The sequence below is a fragment of the Macaca thibetana genome, chromosome 2 (assembly GCF_024542745.1).
Source record: "Macaca thibetana thibetana isolate TM-01 chromosome 2, ASM2454274v1, whole genome shotgun sequence".
Classification (NCBI taxonomy): Eukaryota; Metazoa; Chordata; class Mammalia; order Primates; family Cercopithecidae; genus Macaca; species Macaca thibetana.
In genome coordinates, this window is record NC_065579.1 from 183268494 (window position 1) to 183285840 (window position 17347).

General features: G+C 39.3%; 1 protein-coding gene across 3 annotated transcripts in view; it reads left to right on the top strand.

Moving 5' to 3' along the window:
• The first annotated feature begins 2143 nt into the window (after positions 1-2143).
• Positions 2144-17347, top strand: part of VGLL3 (vestigial like family member 3) — a 52948-nt gene continuing 37744 nt past the window's right edge. The window contains exons 1-2 of one of the 3 annotated variants that reach the window (XM_050782113.1): positions 2144-2305; positions 14672-14954. In XM_050782113.1, coding sequence (XP_050638070.1) covers positions 2180-2305; positions 14672-14954 — 409 coding nt within the window. In that variant the 5' untranslated portion in view covers positions 2144-2179. The remainder of the gene's footprint in view (positions 2306-14671; positions 14955-17347) is intronic. The other 2 variants (XM_050782114.1, XM_050782115.1) reach the window with 2 other exon arrangements.

Genomic DNA, 17347 nt, shown 5'->3' on the forward strand with positions numbered 1-17347 from the left:
GGGGAAACCCTGTCTCTACAAAAATACAAAAAATTAGCCAGGCATGATGGCGGGTGCCTGAAATCCCAGCTACTACCAAGGCTGGGGCGGAAGAATCGCTTGAATGGGGGAGGCGGAGGTTGCAGGGAGCCGAGATCCTGACATTGCACTCCAGCCTGGGCAACAGAGTGAGACTTCGTCTCAAAAAAAGAAGTTAATTTTTTCATAGTTCTGGGGGCTAGAAGCATAAGATGAGGTGTGGTCAGTGTCAGTTTCAAGGTGAGACCTTTCTTCCTGGCTTGTAGGCAACTCACTAGGACTTCAGATGACCTTTCCTCTTTGGCAGAGCAGGGAGTGCTGTTTGGGGGAGAGACAGATATATCTGGTGTGTTTTGTCTTCTTATAAGGAACCTAGTCCTATCAGATTAGGGCCCAACCTTTTACATCTCATTTAACCTTATCACCTCTTTCTATGTCCTATCTTCAAATACAGCCTTATTGTGGGTTAAGGTTTCAATATATAAATTTTGGGGAAGATATAATTCAATCTATAAAAACATTAGTACATTTGACTTTCAAATTGACTTTTTCTCTGAGAAAAGATAGACTGTGAAAATGAGAGATTGCTTTGAGTCATAAAAGAGGAAGCCTATGTATAAGAAAAGATGTGTTTGCTGAACCTCAGAACTAGAGTTTGCTCATTTATAAAATAGGCCCAGTACGGTGCATCATGCCTGTTATCCCAACACTTTGGGAGACCGAAGCAGGAGGATCCCTTGAGCCCAGGAGCTAGAGACCCCCCTAGGTAACATAGCAAGACCCTCTACAAAAATTTAAAAAAAAAAAAAAAAAAAAAAAGCTGGGCGTGGTACTGCGGGCCTGTAGTCCCAGCTACTCCAGACGCTGAGATGGGAGGATCTCTTGAGCGTAGGGGTGGTAGCTGCAGTGAGCTGTGCTCATGCCACTGCACTCTAGCTCGGGCAACAGAGGGGAACCCTGTCTCAAAATAAATAAAATAATGTGAGTATAATTATTTCTACTGATTACGTCGGAATGCAAGTATATTCTCACAGATTTTTCCCCCCATTTGGAGAGGGTCAGATCCAATTGCAAATAGATAAACCTTTATTAGCTGAATGGGCTTAATCAACTACCCTTTATTGCTCTATGAAAACCAGGCTGTAAAAGCCAGAAATGGTGGACGTCCCACAGCAGTGTCATACCATGAAGATGTAAACTTAAAGCAGAGATTGCTTGTGGAAAACTGTGTTGCATTCTTGGCATGTGCGCACTTGTAGTGATGTTAACTTTCACTTATGATTATTTTAGTGTAGGAGCTAATCCCCGTGTATTCTGCGCCTGCTCTGTTTTACCCCTTTGTACACTTGGCTTTTGTTTGGCCCCAGCCTCTGAGTTGGTGTTCCCTGTAAAATCTCCTTGGAGCTGGGAAGCCCTTGCCCTGGCGGCCAGGTGACAGAGACAGGGTGGGAACCTGCCGAGCATCGAGGGCGCGGAGCCTCTGCATACCATTCCCCTCCTACCACCATCCAGTGCTGAGAGGCGGAGAGGGCTGCAAACTTCGCTCCAATCCGCAGCCAGCCTTCGCCGGGGTCCCCCTGCAGGGTGACCCGCCGGCTGCAAAGCAAGTTGGAGAAACTTCGCAAAGTTCCGCGTCAGAGCCTGGGGAGGCGAAGTGCTCCCCCTCCTCCCCGGCGTTCCCCCTCCCTCTGCCCCCGCCTCCCGGTCCTCTCACAGCCGGGAGCACTCGTGATAGGACGAGCCCCGGGCGTGCATTGTGTATATGCAAACCAGAACCTGGCTCCCCACGGCTGGCCGACCCGGGCCTGGGCTGTGGCTGTGACTGGCGCTGCCGTGGGCGCCGCAGCCCTCGCGGGAGCCGGACGCGGTAATGCCCCAGCGGCGCAGCGGGCGGCTGCGTCCCTGAGCCGCTATATAAGCGCGGCAGGGGACACCCGGAGGGGCTGAAGATGAAGGTGCCCGCGCACGGGCCCCCGCTGATTGCCTGTCCCTCCCGAGCCCGCGCCCCGCGCGGAGCCCGAGGCCGCCGAGGACCCGCCTTCGCCGCAGTAGCAGCTGGAGCAGCGACAGAGGCGGCAGCTGCGGCGGCGGCGCCCGCGCCCCTCGCGCCAGCGCGTAGAGCGGCGGCCGCAGCTCGGGGGCCGCCACTGCCCCGGCTGCCATGAGTTGTGCGGAGGTGATGTATCACCCCCAGCCGTATGGAGCGTCCCAGTATCTGCCCAACCCCATGGCAGCGACAACCTGCCCCACAGCCTACTACCAGCCGGCGCCCCAACCTGGCCAGCAGGTGAGTCACCGGCCGGGCAGCCTGCCGGGGGCGGGGGCGAAGGGCATCGAGAGTATCGGTCTGGGGCTCGGCGACGTCCCGCCGGCACGCGTGGCGCGGAGGATGCGCTGGGACCTGCGGGAGCGTCCTTGAGCAGAAGCCATCCCGAGAGAGCCGGGAAGGGAGAGCAGCGGGGTGTACGGGTGGGTGAGGCATGACCTGGCTGGGGGCTTCATTGAGCTGTGGTCACCGGAGCTCAGAGGCTGCGCCTCATAGCCACCCGAGCTCTTAGGACTCAGTTCTCTGAAGCTCACCAAGGGCATCTGTCTTAGGACTATGTAAGTAAACTTCCTTTAAACCAACTATTTTGTTTGTTTGGAAAGTTGGAATGTTTGAGGGTTTTATTGATGAGGAAGATGAAGTGCGCTGACAGAGGTAGGGGAGGCTATCTGGAGAGTGAGTTCACGAAATGATCTGGGACTTTCATGGGGGAACATTGGTCTAGCATCATGTCTATCGGGTGTTACTAGAACTTCTCCACAGAATGTTTCTCCCTGTGACTGTGACTTAGAGGACAGGGATGGATTCCAAGGTTCTTCATTCATTTTTTCATCCCAGCAAAGCACAGGAGCTTGTTATATAGTACGTGCTCAGTCTGTTGACAGTGTGTCCCTAGGCCAAAAGGTTACCTTGGATCTCTGAATGCTGGGTCTCCACTCTTCCAAGAGTGACCGAAGATGTCCGTAATAAGGGGTCGTGAACTGAGGAGATGATATCGTTACTTTAGAAGGAACAGTAGAGTTCTGGGGAATTTGGCACGAGGCGCCCTTGGACATTACTCTCTGGATACAATGGAGAGTGTGCCAAGGCTTAGTTAGTGCTACATTAAAATAAAAAATGTATGTGGCAAGGGCTGTACCAAAATAGAGTCCACCTCAGACTATGGGAATTAGGGTGGGTGGATTTGGAGAAACTTAAAAATGTATAACTAGATTTGGTTAGGAAATTACCATCCGTAGAATACATTGATTTATTTCTTTTTACTTTCTTAGGAACCACATGTTTTATTGCAAACCTTCATAGGTTTGGGCTGTTAATTAATCTGACTTTTTACTTTCTATATTTCCTCTACGTCTGTCTGTTTGCTAGAATTACAGTGCTATGCTTTAGAAAGAAATCTAACTTTCTGTTTAGAATTTAGGAACTATGAAATTCAGCTAACTCTGGAAGGGTACATGTCCCAGATTCATCTGCTGAATAGTACCAGCTTCACTAGGACCAATTAGGGCCAAAGAGGAAGGAGCCCTACTTTCCTGCTATCCTGTTTAAAAAAAAAAATATTCAACAGCACCAGCATTTCAAAGCATCTCTGATATTATAGAGGCCTTCAATTATCATTTGGAATGTGGATGAGCAGCAAACTAAAACTTCTCTACATATTCAGAAAGATACTTTCCTCCTTTATAAAATAACAAACTAGTAGAAGTTGTTTCAAATACGGCTTCATTTTTTTAGGGTTGTGAAATTAATGAATCTGTGGTGGAGTTAATACTATAACACTTTTTTTTTTGAGCTAGAAAATAACATTCGGTATCAGAGAAAATGGCAAATTACCAATCATAAAAGTTTTCAATAAGAAATGACTCCAAATACTTTATATAATGTTTGCAATGGCCCTGAGACTCTGTCCCCAATTCATTTCTCTTGCTAAAACCATCAACATACTGAAGACAACAATTTTAAAAAGTAAACAATAAAATAAAATAAAATAAAAATTAGAAAAACTCTGACCAATGAGCTTCTTAAAAAGAAAACAATTTATCTACATTGATTAGTTCAACTTCTATATTTTGGACTTTTGTAGACATTGCTTAGCTGGATTAACTAGATGTTTGGCTGAGTCAACCATAAGAATGTAGTCAAGAGATGTGCTTGGAAATTTTCTTGTTGCTTTTACTAAAACAACTTGTTCAAGATTTATTTCTTTCTTCTTCTTTTTCTTCTTCTTTTTCTTTTTTTTTTGGTTATGTAAAGAAACTATTTGACCATAACCGGCTGGTGAAATGAAAAAAAAAAGACTTGATGGTGTAACTGTTCTTTTACTGTCAGAAGTTTATTTTGATGACCTACATTTTCTATTGGAAAAGAGAGTAAATCAGGAAATTCTTATCAGGCTGACAGCATTTTTAGACTATGTGATGCGTGGGTGAAGTGGGACTAATATTGACTTGGCCCTAATGCAGTCATCTGAGAATACATATTTTGGTTGTTTTTGCATTCCATAAGGTTTTATCATTATTATCCATGAAGATTGCTTTCTCCGTACATGGGAAGTGACCCCTAATAGAATCTTGCCTGGGAGACAAAAGTAAGGGCTACAACTCCTACTGAATTTGAAAAAATGATTTTTTGAGAAGGAAAAAATGGAAAAGGAGCAAAGAAAAGTAACAGTAATCAAGAAATTTTAATGGTTGTTTAAAGAAATGCTAGAAAAGACAACATTAAAGTTTTGTATTACTTCTGTATTCAATTATAATAGTGTATCTGTCAACTAATCTTCCCCGCAAACTGTGTAGCTCTGAAGTCCTTATTAATTACTGTATCAGAATTATTCATTATGATGGATTTTAAACACAGGTATATTTTCCCTCTTAACAAATGATCGTATAATATTGAGAATTATTTTGGAAATAACAGAACTTTATTATCCAGGCACGTGTATTCTCACCTGTTTCCCTATAAGCACAAATGTGCACTTGAAATTTAAGTTTAGGTTTTTGTTGAATATATTGTATGTTGTAGGTGGGTAATAAGTGAATGTCGTTTTAAAAACCTAGTGAACTGTATATATATTTATATTAGCTTGTACTGCAGTGTGTTACTTAGGTATACATTGGGCTAAAAATTCAAAGTAAGCTAAAATATGTCCAAAGTATAAATTTTATAGTCCCTGACATCAATTACTAGAGATTGCATGGCTGGGTATAAATCATACAGTGGGGTTTATAGAGCCAAAATTGCTGAGGGATGCTGGGTGACCTGTTTCCCATGCCCACCATCTCATCCTGGCTTTAATATGTCAGTCTCTAACATCTCCTCAGTAGAACTCTTGACTCGATCTCTCAGCACATGCTTTCAAATGTTTCAGAATTATGCAGTTTATAGATGAGGCAGAGAACAGTCACCGGCTTTCTAATTGCACATGGGGATTTTTTAACAATCACACTTTGGGCTTCATATAAAATAGAGTATATTTACTCTGTCTTCTTCCAGAGTAACAGCTGGATGAATCTGCATGCATGCTTTCACTTGAAAAAATTAAGTGCCCTTGGAGGCAGAACTTCAGTTATAAGTTTTGCAAGGTGTTTTTTCAAACTCTGTCTGGACTCTGCTACCTTGGTTGAGTCATACAATTGTTCTGAGATTCAGTTTGTTAGAGAAAAAAGCCCTGGAAAAACATAACTTCAACTCTTCCTTTTACAAGTGAGAAAATGGATTTTTATAGGACTGAAATGCCTGGCTAAAGATTTCAAAGCTGGTGACAAAATTAGGACCACCAGATCTCCCTTTCTCCAGTGTAGCATCTTTGTACAATGCCGTGAAGTTTCCTAAAGCTTTTTTAACTTTTTTAATGTTTTGCTGTTGCACAATAGGCTTATTTTTGTCTTTAGATCCCCAATCAATTTGTTTTGATAATGAAGATTAATATGCAGTAGATTCTTTGGCCTTGGAGTGCGAGATTCTTTCCAAGTCCTTGGTAGTGTACTTTCTTAAGTTTAGGCATTCCAAGGCCTTTAGCAAGCATTTGGATTATGCTAATGACTTATGCTACCCATGTTGCACCCCGTGTTGATGAAATAGTATATCCACTTAGCAAATGAATATTTATTTATCCAAAATAAAATACAGGAAGTGGTATTAGCAGTTAATTTTAAGTGCCTCATCTATTATAGCTCTTCCAATGTAAGTTTAGATTCATTAAGAGTAAATAATACAATTATAACCCAAGTAGTTTCCATTCACAGACAACTTATTTGAGGCAGAGGATCTATTTTTCTTGCAACTGTAAGTAAGGACTTAAGTGGATTTATAAAAATTCATACAGGATTTCTTTGAGAAAGAACAGCCCCTATAACTTCACACTACACAAATTAACTTCACTGTAGAGACTTAGAGACTTGAAGTGCCCCAGAGCTTCATGCTCCCAATGACTTCCCAGCCAGAAAATCCAAACCGGAGGAAACATTAACTGTTAACATAACTGAACTGTTATCGCTGGCGGTCAACCAGAATGGAGATTACAATAATGATGGTAAGGGCAAGACTGAGATCCATAAAATCATGCATAGTGAGGATGTGTTCACCAAGAAACCAAATGCCAGGACAAGGTGACTCTCTGGAAATTTATCTAAAGGGTATTTTGACTAAATGCAACGAAGTCCTACCTTATCTGGCCCTTAGTAAAATTTTGCATCTCATAGAGCCGGAGATGGCAAGGAGACCTATAAAATGGTAAAAGAGGTGTTTAGAGTGGAAAACCTTGTTCTCCTATGCACCGTTTCTTCAGGCTACTGCAGAAGAGGCTGGGCTGTGTATATCACAAGTATATATATTTGTCATATCTATCTTTGCAAAGTGATTTTTCAGTGGAAATAAAACTCTTAAGCTTATGATACCTAAGACAGATCTTAAAGCAAACTTGTAAGCTAGGTGACTGTCATTCTAAGACCTGAGTGCTTAGCTTGGATCTCATTTCCATAGGCTCTGTGTCCAACTAACTTTTTAAAAAGCTGAAAATGAATATATCCTGTAATAGATAATACGTTAGGGTATTAGCTCCAAGAAAACATTTTTATTCAAGAAACAAAGACTCTCTAAGAGTTGAATTTGAGGCTCTGTCAGGGACAGTGAGAGCAAAACTTTTGAGCTAAGCTCTGCTTTGAACCTTTCAAAACACATCTCGTTAAGCAGCTGGTTTTCTGCTCTGACTACTCATTTAGGAAGACCCTAAGAGTGCCCTGAACCATTAGACCTAAACAGCTGCTGCTAGAACAACTCATAAATCCATATTTACTGATAGTTCAGTGGATAGCAGATTTACTCCAGTAATTTACAAGTGTGGTCTGAACTGGGAGAGCTGAACCGCTTTTCACTTGTCTCCTTCTTGAGTAGAAGAAGAAAAAAAAAATGACCTAAATTCAACAGGTGTCATTTCTCCTTAAAACTATATGATTTCAGTGTGCCAAAACACTTGTCATTGGAGGATGAAGTAGGGGGACTCTAAAAGTGTGTCCTTTCTTGTTAATATGAAGACAGATAAAGGAAGCACCGTAACTAATTCCTAGGAATTGGGCTAGATGACCCATGTCTGAAAATAAATTATTCTTCAATGATCTGTAGGGTTTTTTTTTTTGGCTAAATATCAGAAGAGGCAGCCAATCTGAGAAACAAAATTAAGTGTGAATTTGTCTAGAGCTCCAGCATGTTGCTTATTAAGATATAGAGTTGGATGAGAGACCTCTGAGACCATCAAATCAAAGTTTCTTGTTTTCAAAAGAGGAAGCTAAGGGCCAGAAGCTTCAGTGGCTCGCTCAGACTCATGGAAATCGTTTTGGTCAAATCTTCTTTCCCATTTCAGTTCTCTTTCTATTGAATTCCCTTCCCATCGGTGCTGCTTTAGAAACAAGAAAACAGTAATTAACCTAGTGTTATCTTTTGAATTTTCTTACTTTTAAATTTTGGAATATTAGCCACTTAGAGAATCTAATGCAATCAGCCATGTCAATAAATCATGAGGCTCTCTTTATTTATGATTGCCTTTACCATACTCTTGCAACTAACTAGGAGAAGTGTGAGTTTAGGAACAGGCTATGACTCTCATCTTTGTGACTCCGAGTCTTTGCATAATTTCTGACCCAAAGTAGGTATTAATTGACAATTAGATAAATTAATGAATAATGGATAAATAACCTTAAAAATGTAATTACACCCTAAGTCCAGTAATAGAATTATACAAACTCACTAGAAATTTATATGTTGGAAACTGTTTTCTCCTTCAAAGTAGTTGGTTTGAGGGAGAACACATACCCTCATGATATGATCATTGCTTAAAACATTTTGGGAATGTAAATTTTGAAATCGCCTCTAAGCCTGTGGCACATTTTTTTGAACATCATTAAAACTGGAAATTTTTCTTCCTTGGAGGGGTTAGATTTGATTTTTTGATAGTGACAAGAATCGTTTAGAGGCAAATGCACTCGAAAGTAACTCATCATGTTGTTATATGATTTTTGGTTGACTCCTCCCTACTGTTAAGAAAAACAGACAAACAAACACAGAATCGTGAGGTGTGATTTTGTCTCACAGACTGACTCTCGTCAAATTTCCAAAATGGGATTTTCAGAAAAATTGTAGACAATTGTTTTATGTATCTGATTTGTCAAGGAGATAATATATTCTTAGATATAGAAGTTCAATTTCATCTAGAATGATGTATGTTTTTAAAAGCATGGCATTGATTAATTTCTATTTTTTTAATGTCATGAGTTTTAGACTGTCCTAGTTAGTATGTGATGCCACGCTGACTGATGTTTACGGCTTGTTTATTCAGTTAAAATAAATACCATAGAGACACATTTTCTTTAGTCTATTTTCTGGGCACATGCTTTGTAAACAAACAGAAATAGGTTCTAATCCCATCTCTGCCACTTACTATTATAATTAGACCATCCTGACCCAGTAATTTGCATATTACTTGGGAGTATTTATTCTGACAAAATATTTGTGTGTGGGAGGACAGTTATGTGAAACGAAATATACAAAAGGTTTGTGACATATGTTCCTTAACTTGACACAACCTCATATAAGCTGATCTAGCCTTCTCCAAACAGGCGAAGAAGCAAAAGCTGTTATCCAAGTAAATTAAGAAATATGTGGCCAGGCACGGTGGCTCATGTTTGTAATCCCAACACTTCTGGGAGGCTGAGGCAGGAGGATCTAAATAAGGCTAGGAATTTGAGACCAACCCTGGCAACATTGTGAGATCCTGTCACTACAAAAAAAATAAGAAAAAAAATAAGGCCAGCATGGTGGCACGCATCTGTAGTCCCAACTGAAGTGGGATAGCCATGTGAGCCTGAGAGGTGGAGGCTGCAGGGAGCCGTGGTCACACCATTGCACTCCAGCCTAGGTGACAGAGCAAGAACCTGTCTCAAAAGAAAAAAATACATATGGTCAAAGAGCAATGTGCTGCTTTTATGGCCTCTACGATTTTGAAATATTTAGAGAGAGCGATTTCTTCTTATAGCTCCAATCGTGTTTTTGAATATAAAAAAATCATTGTATTTTAAAAAGCTAGCCAGTAGATTTTCTTTTTAAATCTGTTTCTAAATATCCAAAGACTCCAGTGATTCATTAAAATACTTTTGTTTCCCTAGGAAAAAAGTTTCCACATATGCACGGTAATCATTTGGCATTTTGTAGGCTTAAGCCTTGGGGAGTTAGTGGTATTTGGCTCCTGACATGGAAGTCTTTCTCTTGTCAGACAAATCCTTCCCCGGCACATTCCTGCTGAAAAGTTTGTTACTGTTGTGCCTAGTGGCAAGCAGCGTGGCGGTTGGATATGGTCTGTACTGCCCAAGCGAACTCTCCGCATTGATACTTTAACCTCTTTGTGAGTTAGCGTTCACTTTATACCTATTAACCCATTTATTGTTTCATCTTACTCCAGAGTCATTTTACCTAGGGAAAAAGTGTCATTAACTATATTGTGGTGAAGAGACATAAATGTGCGTTAAAAAACCCCAACAACTTGTAGTCTTTAAAGTCCCTTTAGATGACTTTATTTTTGTTAACATTTCTTCAGGGTCTTCTAAGCAAAACATAAATATTTCTGCGAAATCTGGATATTTTTAGGAAGTGATTGTGCATTTTGAGAAAAATACCAATTAGATTACATTTTGACCTTGAATCAGGAAATCTGGGTTCTGATGATTTGATATTTAGTCTCAATGTTTTGAATTTTATATATTATTTCCAAGAAAGAATGTAACACTAGGAACGTTTCACTGAAGGAGCAAAGACCAAGTGAATACAGAATGTGGCAGAAGTGCTCATGAGTAAAATACTTAGTTAAAAAAAAAAAAAAAAAAAAAAAAAAAAAAAAAGCAGAGCTGGACGCCGTGGCTCACGCCTGTAATCCCAGCACTTTGGGAGACTGAGGGGGGTGAATCACCTGAGGTCAGGAGTTTGAGACCAGCCTGGCCAACATAGTGAAACCCCGTCTCTACTAAAAATACAAAAAATTAGCTGGGCATCGTGGCGGACACCTGTAATCCCAGCTACTAGGGAGGCTGAGGCAGGAGAATCACTTGAACCCGGGAGGCGGAGGTTGCAGTGATCCAAGAACGCTCCATTGCACTCCAGCCTGGACAACAAGAGCAAAAGTCCGTCTCAAAAAAGAAAAAAAAAAAAAAAAAACCCAAACAAAACAAAAAAAACCAATAAATTGATTTACAGTCAACAAAATACAGATATTAGAAAGTAGTTGAGGCACGAGAGTCTATGGAGAATGGCGAATGAAATTAAGATGGGATGAATGGCAGCATTTGAATAGATTGCTGTTTAAATGTTGTATTTCTGTTTTCTTCATGATCACATTTAATGTTAAAACAAAAGTATGCAAATTCAACCTTAGCACATTAGTTAGTTATCAGGTCATTTGATACTTTGAAATTCTTATTTTAACCAGTACTGTTGATCGTGAGGCTATGTCTGTGTGTGTGTGTGTGTGTGTGTGTATGTGTTGTAAACGTAAATGTTTAAATTGGTTCATTATAATCTGCGAAAATTAAATTAACCTAACTTTATCCTTTTTTTTTTTTTTTGAGACGGAGTCTCGCTGTGTCTCCCAGGCTGGAGTGAGTGGCGCCATCTTGGCTCACTGCAAGCTCCGCCCCCGGGTTCACGCCATTCTCCTGCCTCAGCCTCCCGAGTAGCTGGGACTACAGGCGCCGCCACCGCGCCCGGCTAATTTTTTGTATTTTTTTTTTTTTTTTTTTTTTTTTTTTTTTTTTTTTTTTTTTGAGACGGAGTCTCGCTCTGTCACCCAGGCTGGAGTGCAGTGGCCGGATCTCAGCTCACTGCAAGCTCCGCCTCCCGGGTTCACGCCATTCTCCTGCCTCAGCCTCCCGAGTAGCTGGGACTACAGGCGCCGCCACCACGCCCGGCTAGTTTTTTGTATTTTTTTTAGTAGAGACGGGGTTTCACCGTGTTAGCCAGGATGGTCTCGATCTCCTGACCTCGTGATCCGCCCGTCTCAGCCTCCCAAAGTGCTGGGATTACAGGCATGAGCCACCGCGCCCGGCCCAATCTAACTTTATCTAAAAAAAAAAAGTGCAAGTGGCAATGGTAGAGTTCTTGTGTCCTGCCTATTGGTAGATATAAGCTTTTTTCATTTTATTTGTTTGATAGTTTTCTAGCAAATTTATTTAATTAGTAAAAGAATCTGGCTTAAAGAACCCAGAGAGAGAAAAAGAAAACAGAAAGTATATTTTATAATCATTCCAAAAAACTTTATTTAAGTAGAGGAATCAGTATAGATATTTTAAAGAACCATATATGTTTGCCATATCAAAAAGGACTATTTCAGTATATGTATTTATGTAAATATAGATATATTACATATATGAAATAAAAATATAAAGAATGCATACATTGAGATAATTCTTTTTCTAAAATAAACTGATGATGAGCTTTTTAATGCAGGGGCAGCTTTCGCTTACTATTCCCCATTGCATATTGAAAAATATAATTTTTAGGTTAGTTTATTTCTATCCAACCATTCAAAAATTGGTAGGAAAGGTAACACAATATTATGAAGCATTTAGAAAACTGAAATCTTAAATAGATTGAAATTCTATAGTTTAAATACAATGATTGATTTAAAAATATCAATTTTAAAATTGATATTTTATGATTGCTACTATTGATCAGAATACTATTTGACATTTGTATCAGGATTCATGGCTTTCAAATCCTTTATATATATATATATATGTATATATATATAAAACTTCACTTTTATTTCATCTGAGAATTAATTGCTGTCAATTAAAGATAAAATAAAACATTGACTTTATTTGGATTGTTAACATAGCTAGGCTCTTCTATTTAAAGAATGAATGTTACAATTAAACAAATAAAGCATTTATATGCAGAGCCCCACTCTCACAAACTGATGCTGGGCTGGACAATAACAGAAAAAAGAAATTAGTTTCACGAATAATAATGAACATTTGTGGACAATGATGCCACCATGTAGATAGGTTTTAGGGTTTTTGTTTTCATGTAAATACAGAGCGGCTTTTAATGTTCCAGAATATTCAACAGAGAGTGTGTGCATACGGTTAAAACAGTACATGTTTTAGGTAAATACACATGCACCGAAAGAAGCAGCACTGTGATTTGACTAATAAATTATAATATTCATTTAATTTTAGAATGGAATTTAAAACTAGGAGTGGCTTTAGAGGTTATTTAGCTCGATTCCCTAATTTTACACATACCATATGGTTCTATGGTGTTTTTACTATTGAAGTTAAATATAAAAATGTTCAAATCTGTGCAGAAGTAGATTATGAGAAAGGAAAGCACTCGGTCATTGCAATTACCTATTCATCAGCAAGGCACATTCACTTACAAAGAATGAATTATCTATTCATCAACAAATCATAACCATACTGACACAAATTTTAAATAAAAGCAAAATATATATTTATAAATAACCATCCTGAAACGATAACTAGAAGCTCATAGTATTTCTGAATATTTCAGTACTCACCTTATACAAGAGCAACATATTCACTGCTGGGGAAAGGGGCCAAATTGTTGAATGGTGCATTTATAATTTGGAGCTATAGATATTGAAGCTAGTAATTACATTAGAAATACAGAGTCTGGGGTAGGTATTTTGCTAACATATGAAAAATTACTGGGTATTCTGGAGTGATTTATCTTTTTCTATTCACATTCATTTTCCAGCATGCATTTTTTTCAAAGTAAAAAAAAATGGTATGATCAAGGATCAGGTTTTGCAGACATAAGGATGACAGAGAAAGCTCGTTTGGTCACTAGAATAATACATTTCACAATCTTTAGCATTATCTTCGTATATGTAATTCGCTTTGAAGTTGATAATAAATGTAATATGTGCTCAGTGAAAAATGTTTGGAAATATTGAAAAGCAGGAATAATAAAATATCTATTAACTATAAATGTATTACACAGAAAAACAATACAAAATACATTTTTGTAATTGTTTTACTCTTGATGTCCCTCCCTGCCTTTCCCTACCACATGTATGCACATGCATATCTATACTCTAGATACCCCCTCTGCCATTCCCCAGCACATGTGTGCACACACATGTCTATACCTGTCTGATTTTCTTATGCATTCGGACTCTGCAGCTCACACGATTTGTGACTTTTGGCAAGTAACTTAACTTTTCTGTGCTTTAGCTTTTTAATCTTTACAATATGGATAGTATTAATAGCCATGTTATAGAATTATAAAGATTCAATGAGGTGATAAATAGAAAGTTTTAGAAGCTTGTCTGACATAATGTATATTATGAGAGTTATCATATATTTTAAACATTTTAAGTTAACAAATCTTTCTCATTTTTATTTGAAAGATTAACCCGCTACTAGTATTTTATAATATTTTCAGCAAGCCATAATAAAACTTTTTCCCCTCATGATAATGATGGTAAGTGGAACATCTGAAAAATATGTTCCATGTAAAATGCATCTTCACACAGACTTATTTTGTCATTTTAGTTTGATTTTTGAGAAATGAGTTCAGCACATCTGCCAAATCCTTTTATAAGATGCTACATTCCTGTTTTTATTTTAGTTTATTTTATTTATGAAAAGTTCTTTTCTTCTCCACCCCACCCCCAGACAGTCATTCCTCTCTGTCCTAAACCGTAACACTGCTGTATGTTACATTTTTAAAAGTAAACCAAAACTGGGAAGAAAAACTTTTTTTAAAATGTCATTCTCCCGTTGGCCTAGCTAGATGAAAAAACAAAAAGCAAAAACAAAAACAAAATCCTATTTTGAAAATATGCTATTTGATAATGGGCTTTTATGTTTGTTTGCCAAATGTAGAATCACAGACTTTTTATTAATATTATTTTTTTTTAGTGTGGGAAGGAGGCAACTGGTTTGGGGAGGAAAAAGATGGAATAAAGCAGATGAAGTAGAATCCGTTTGCAAACATATGTTAATATTTAGATTGTTTTTTTTTTAAAGTGAAAACTTAACTAGTGAATGCCTTTTTACAAACTGTCTTTGATACTGTGTTTTGTTTATTCCATCCCAGAAGAAGTTAGCGGTATTCAGCAAGATGCAGGACTCTCTGGAAGTCACCCTTCCCAGCAAACAAGAGGAGGAGGATGAGGAGGAGGAGGAGGAGGAGGAGGAGAAAGACCAGCCTGCCGAGATGGAGTACCTTAACTCTCGCTGTGTCCTTTTCACTTATTTCCAGGGAGACATTGGGTCAGTAGTGGATGAACACTTCTCAAGAGCTTTGGGCCAAGCCATCACCCTCCATCCAGAATCTGCCATTTCAAAAAGCAAGATGGGGCTAACCCCCCTATGGCGAGGTAAGAATTCAAAAGCAGATGCTCTCCAGGGCACTGTCTTTGTTTCGCAACTGCCTGTACCAGGTTCCAGCTGGAGACTTGCCCCTGAGGATGGATATCCACTTGCTTTTTAATATTTAAGGACAGCGAGGAATTTCTTTCAGACAAACAGCTGGATCGGTTTTGTCACATGTGGAATGCAGGGTTGGAAAGGATGCAGTCACACCCCTTAAATTCCTCATGGAAAGGAGTGATACAACCGGCTTGAGTTTATAGTGGCCGCATTGAGCTGCGAAGCACCATTCCTAAAGCCCCAGTGGCCCAATTTGGATCTCTAAATAATAGGCGTGTCTAAATCAGCTTTTAAAAACTTAGCTCTTGCTCATTCCAGTAGGTGCTACGTGATGACATACCAGAGACCTGAATCTGACCCAGGAACACAGACATTGAAAGCTGTCTGTGTTCTTTTAATAGACTTCTCTATCCTGATTGGTGGTTGTATTAACTCTTTGTAGTATACAATCTAGGCATTTTTGGCAGCCTCTACATGGTTTAAACTAGTGTTTTTACCTTGATAAAGAAAGAGCTGCACGTTGGACTCCTTTATTTCTCTCTATATTGAGGTCACAGAGATATGTTTGAAACTGATTTCTGACTCACAGAAAATTATTGGTGACATCTAAATCAGGGTAATTACAGGGTTGGAGAAAAACATAATATGTCATTTCAATGACAGCTTCAGAGAAATTTGTTACAGTGATGATTTCTTCCAAACTCACCTGGTTATAGGAATGATCTAGTAAAATGGTTCTCGAGGTATGATGTTCCTGACCAGGAACATCGGTGCCACATGGGAGCTTGTTAGAAGTGCAAATTCTTGGGCTCCACCCCAGACGTGCAGAATCAGAAACTCTGGGATGGGGCAGTCTGTGTTTTAACCAGCCCTCCCAGTAACTCCAATGCAGGCTTGAGTTTGATAATCATTGATCTAGTCCTGTTAAGGACAGTTTGCAGGACCCCCTTATCTCGAGTCTGTTGAACTGGAATCTTCAAGTGTGGGAATCACACTTGAACAAGGGCTCTGGGTGATTCCTGTCATGAGGAAAAGCTGGCCACCTGTGGGCAGGGCCAGGTGAGCAGTGAGCAGTGACTAGTGGTACCTTCTCTGAAGCACTGGAATGGTTCTGCTCCACTGTAGAAGTCCTGGCCACGTGGAATTGCTGGGCCTGATCTTTTCTTACCTACTTTATCTTTCTTTTCTTCTCTCCCTCCCTCCCTTCTTACCCTCTCTCCTTCATTCCCTCTCTGCTTGCCTCCTCAGCTCTCCTCTTTTTTTTTCTTTCCTTCCTTCTTTATTTTTCTCTTCAGTAAATATAAACAACACTAAACAGTGACTATAAAGGGTAAGGTGGATTACAAATAATATATCCAAGGCCTTGATGGAAGTGAATTGAAAAACATTCTACTTATTTGATTAGTAAGCATTATGGACTTACTATGAGAACTGAGACTTAGTCCTTGGAAGCCTATGATGCTTACGTAATAGACTAATGTCCTATTTAACAGGATGTGATGAATAATTTTAATAATTTGTAGAGGAAGAAAATAGGAAAACATTAGTGAATTAGATGGCTTTAATAAATAATTTGATATATTAATAATGAATCCTATTAAGATAATCAGTCCCAAGAGACTAATACATATAATGTCTACTTCTTTTAGCACATGGGCATATGCAACCTTGTTATCATTTAACGTGAGAAATCAGAATTAATGTCCTAAATTATTTCTTGGTGCCAGGGTGATTATCTATGGTAATTTTCAGTGGGATGTTGTGAATGTGTGGAAACCCTACAACATATCAGCATTTTCCCTGTAATTTGCATAACACACTACACAAGGTCCTTTAGCAGATGTTAAAAGTGTAACATAGAAAGGGCTAATCAAGGCAATGTTTTCATAACTATTATTAAAATTTTCTTGGAACCATCTTAAATTTGATCTTTAAATATGTCACCTGTTTTATTCATTGACATACTCGGCAAACATTTATTAACCTCCTGCTATGTGTTACGCAATGTGCTAAGTCCTGAGACAGCCCAAGGCTCTGCCCTCATGGAGCTGACGTCTTGGGGTAGAAACAGGAAACAAACAATTGTTACGAAAGATGTTATTTTACCTAAGGTGATAACAAAAGCCCTGTAGGGCACAGTTGCGTTTGAGCAGATAGCTGAAGGAAATAAGAATACTCATCATGTGGTTACCTAGGGGAAAATAATTCTACACACGGGACAGACAGTACAAAGGCCCTGAAGATGGAATGGGCTTGGAATATTTAATGAGAAGCAAAGATGCTGATGTGAGGCGAATGGAATGCAAAGTGATAGGTGGAGAACAGATGTTTTAGAACTTTT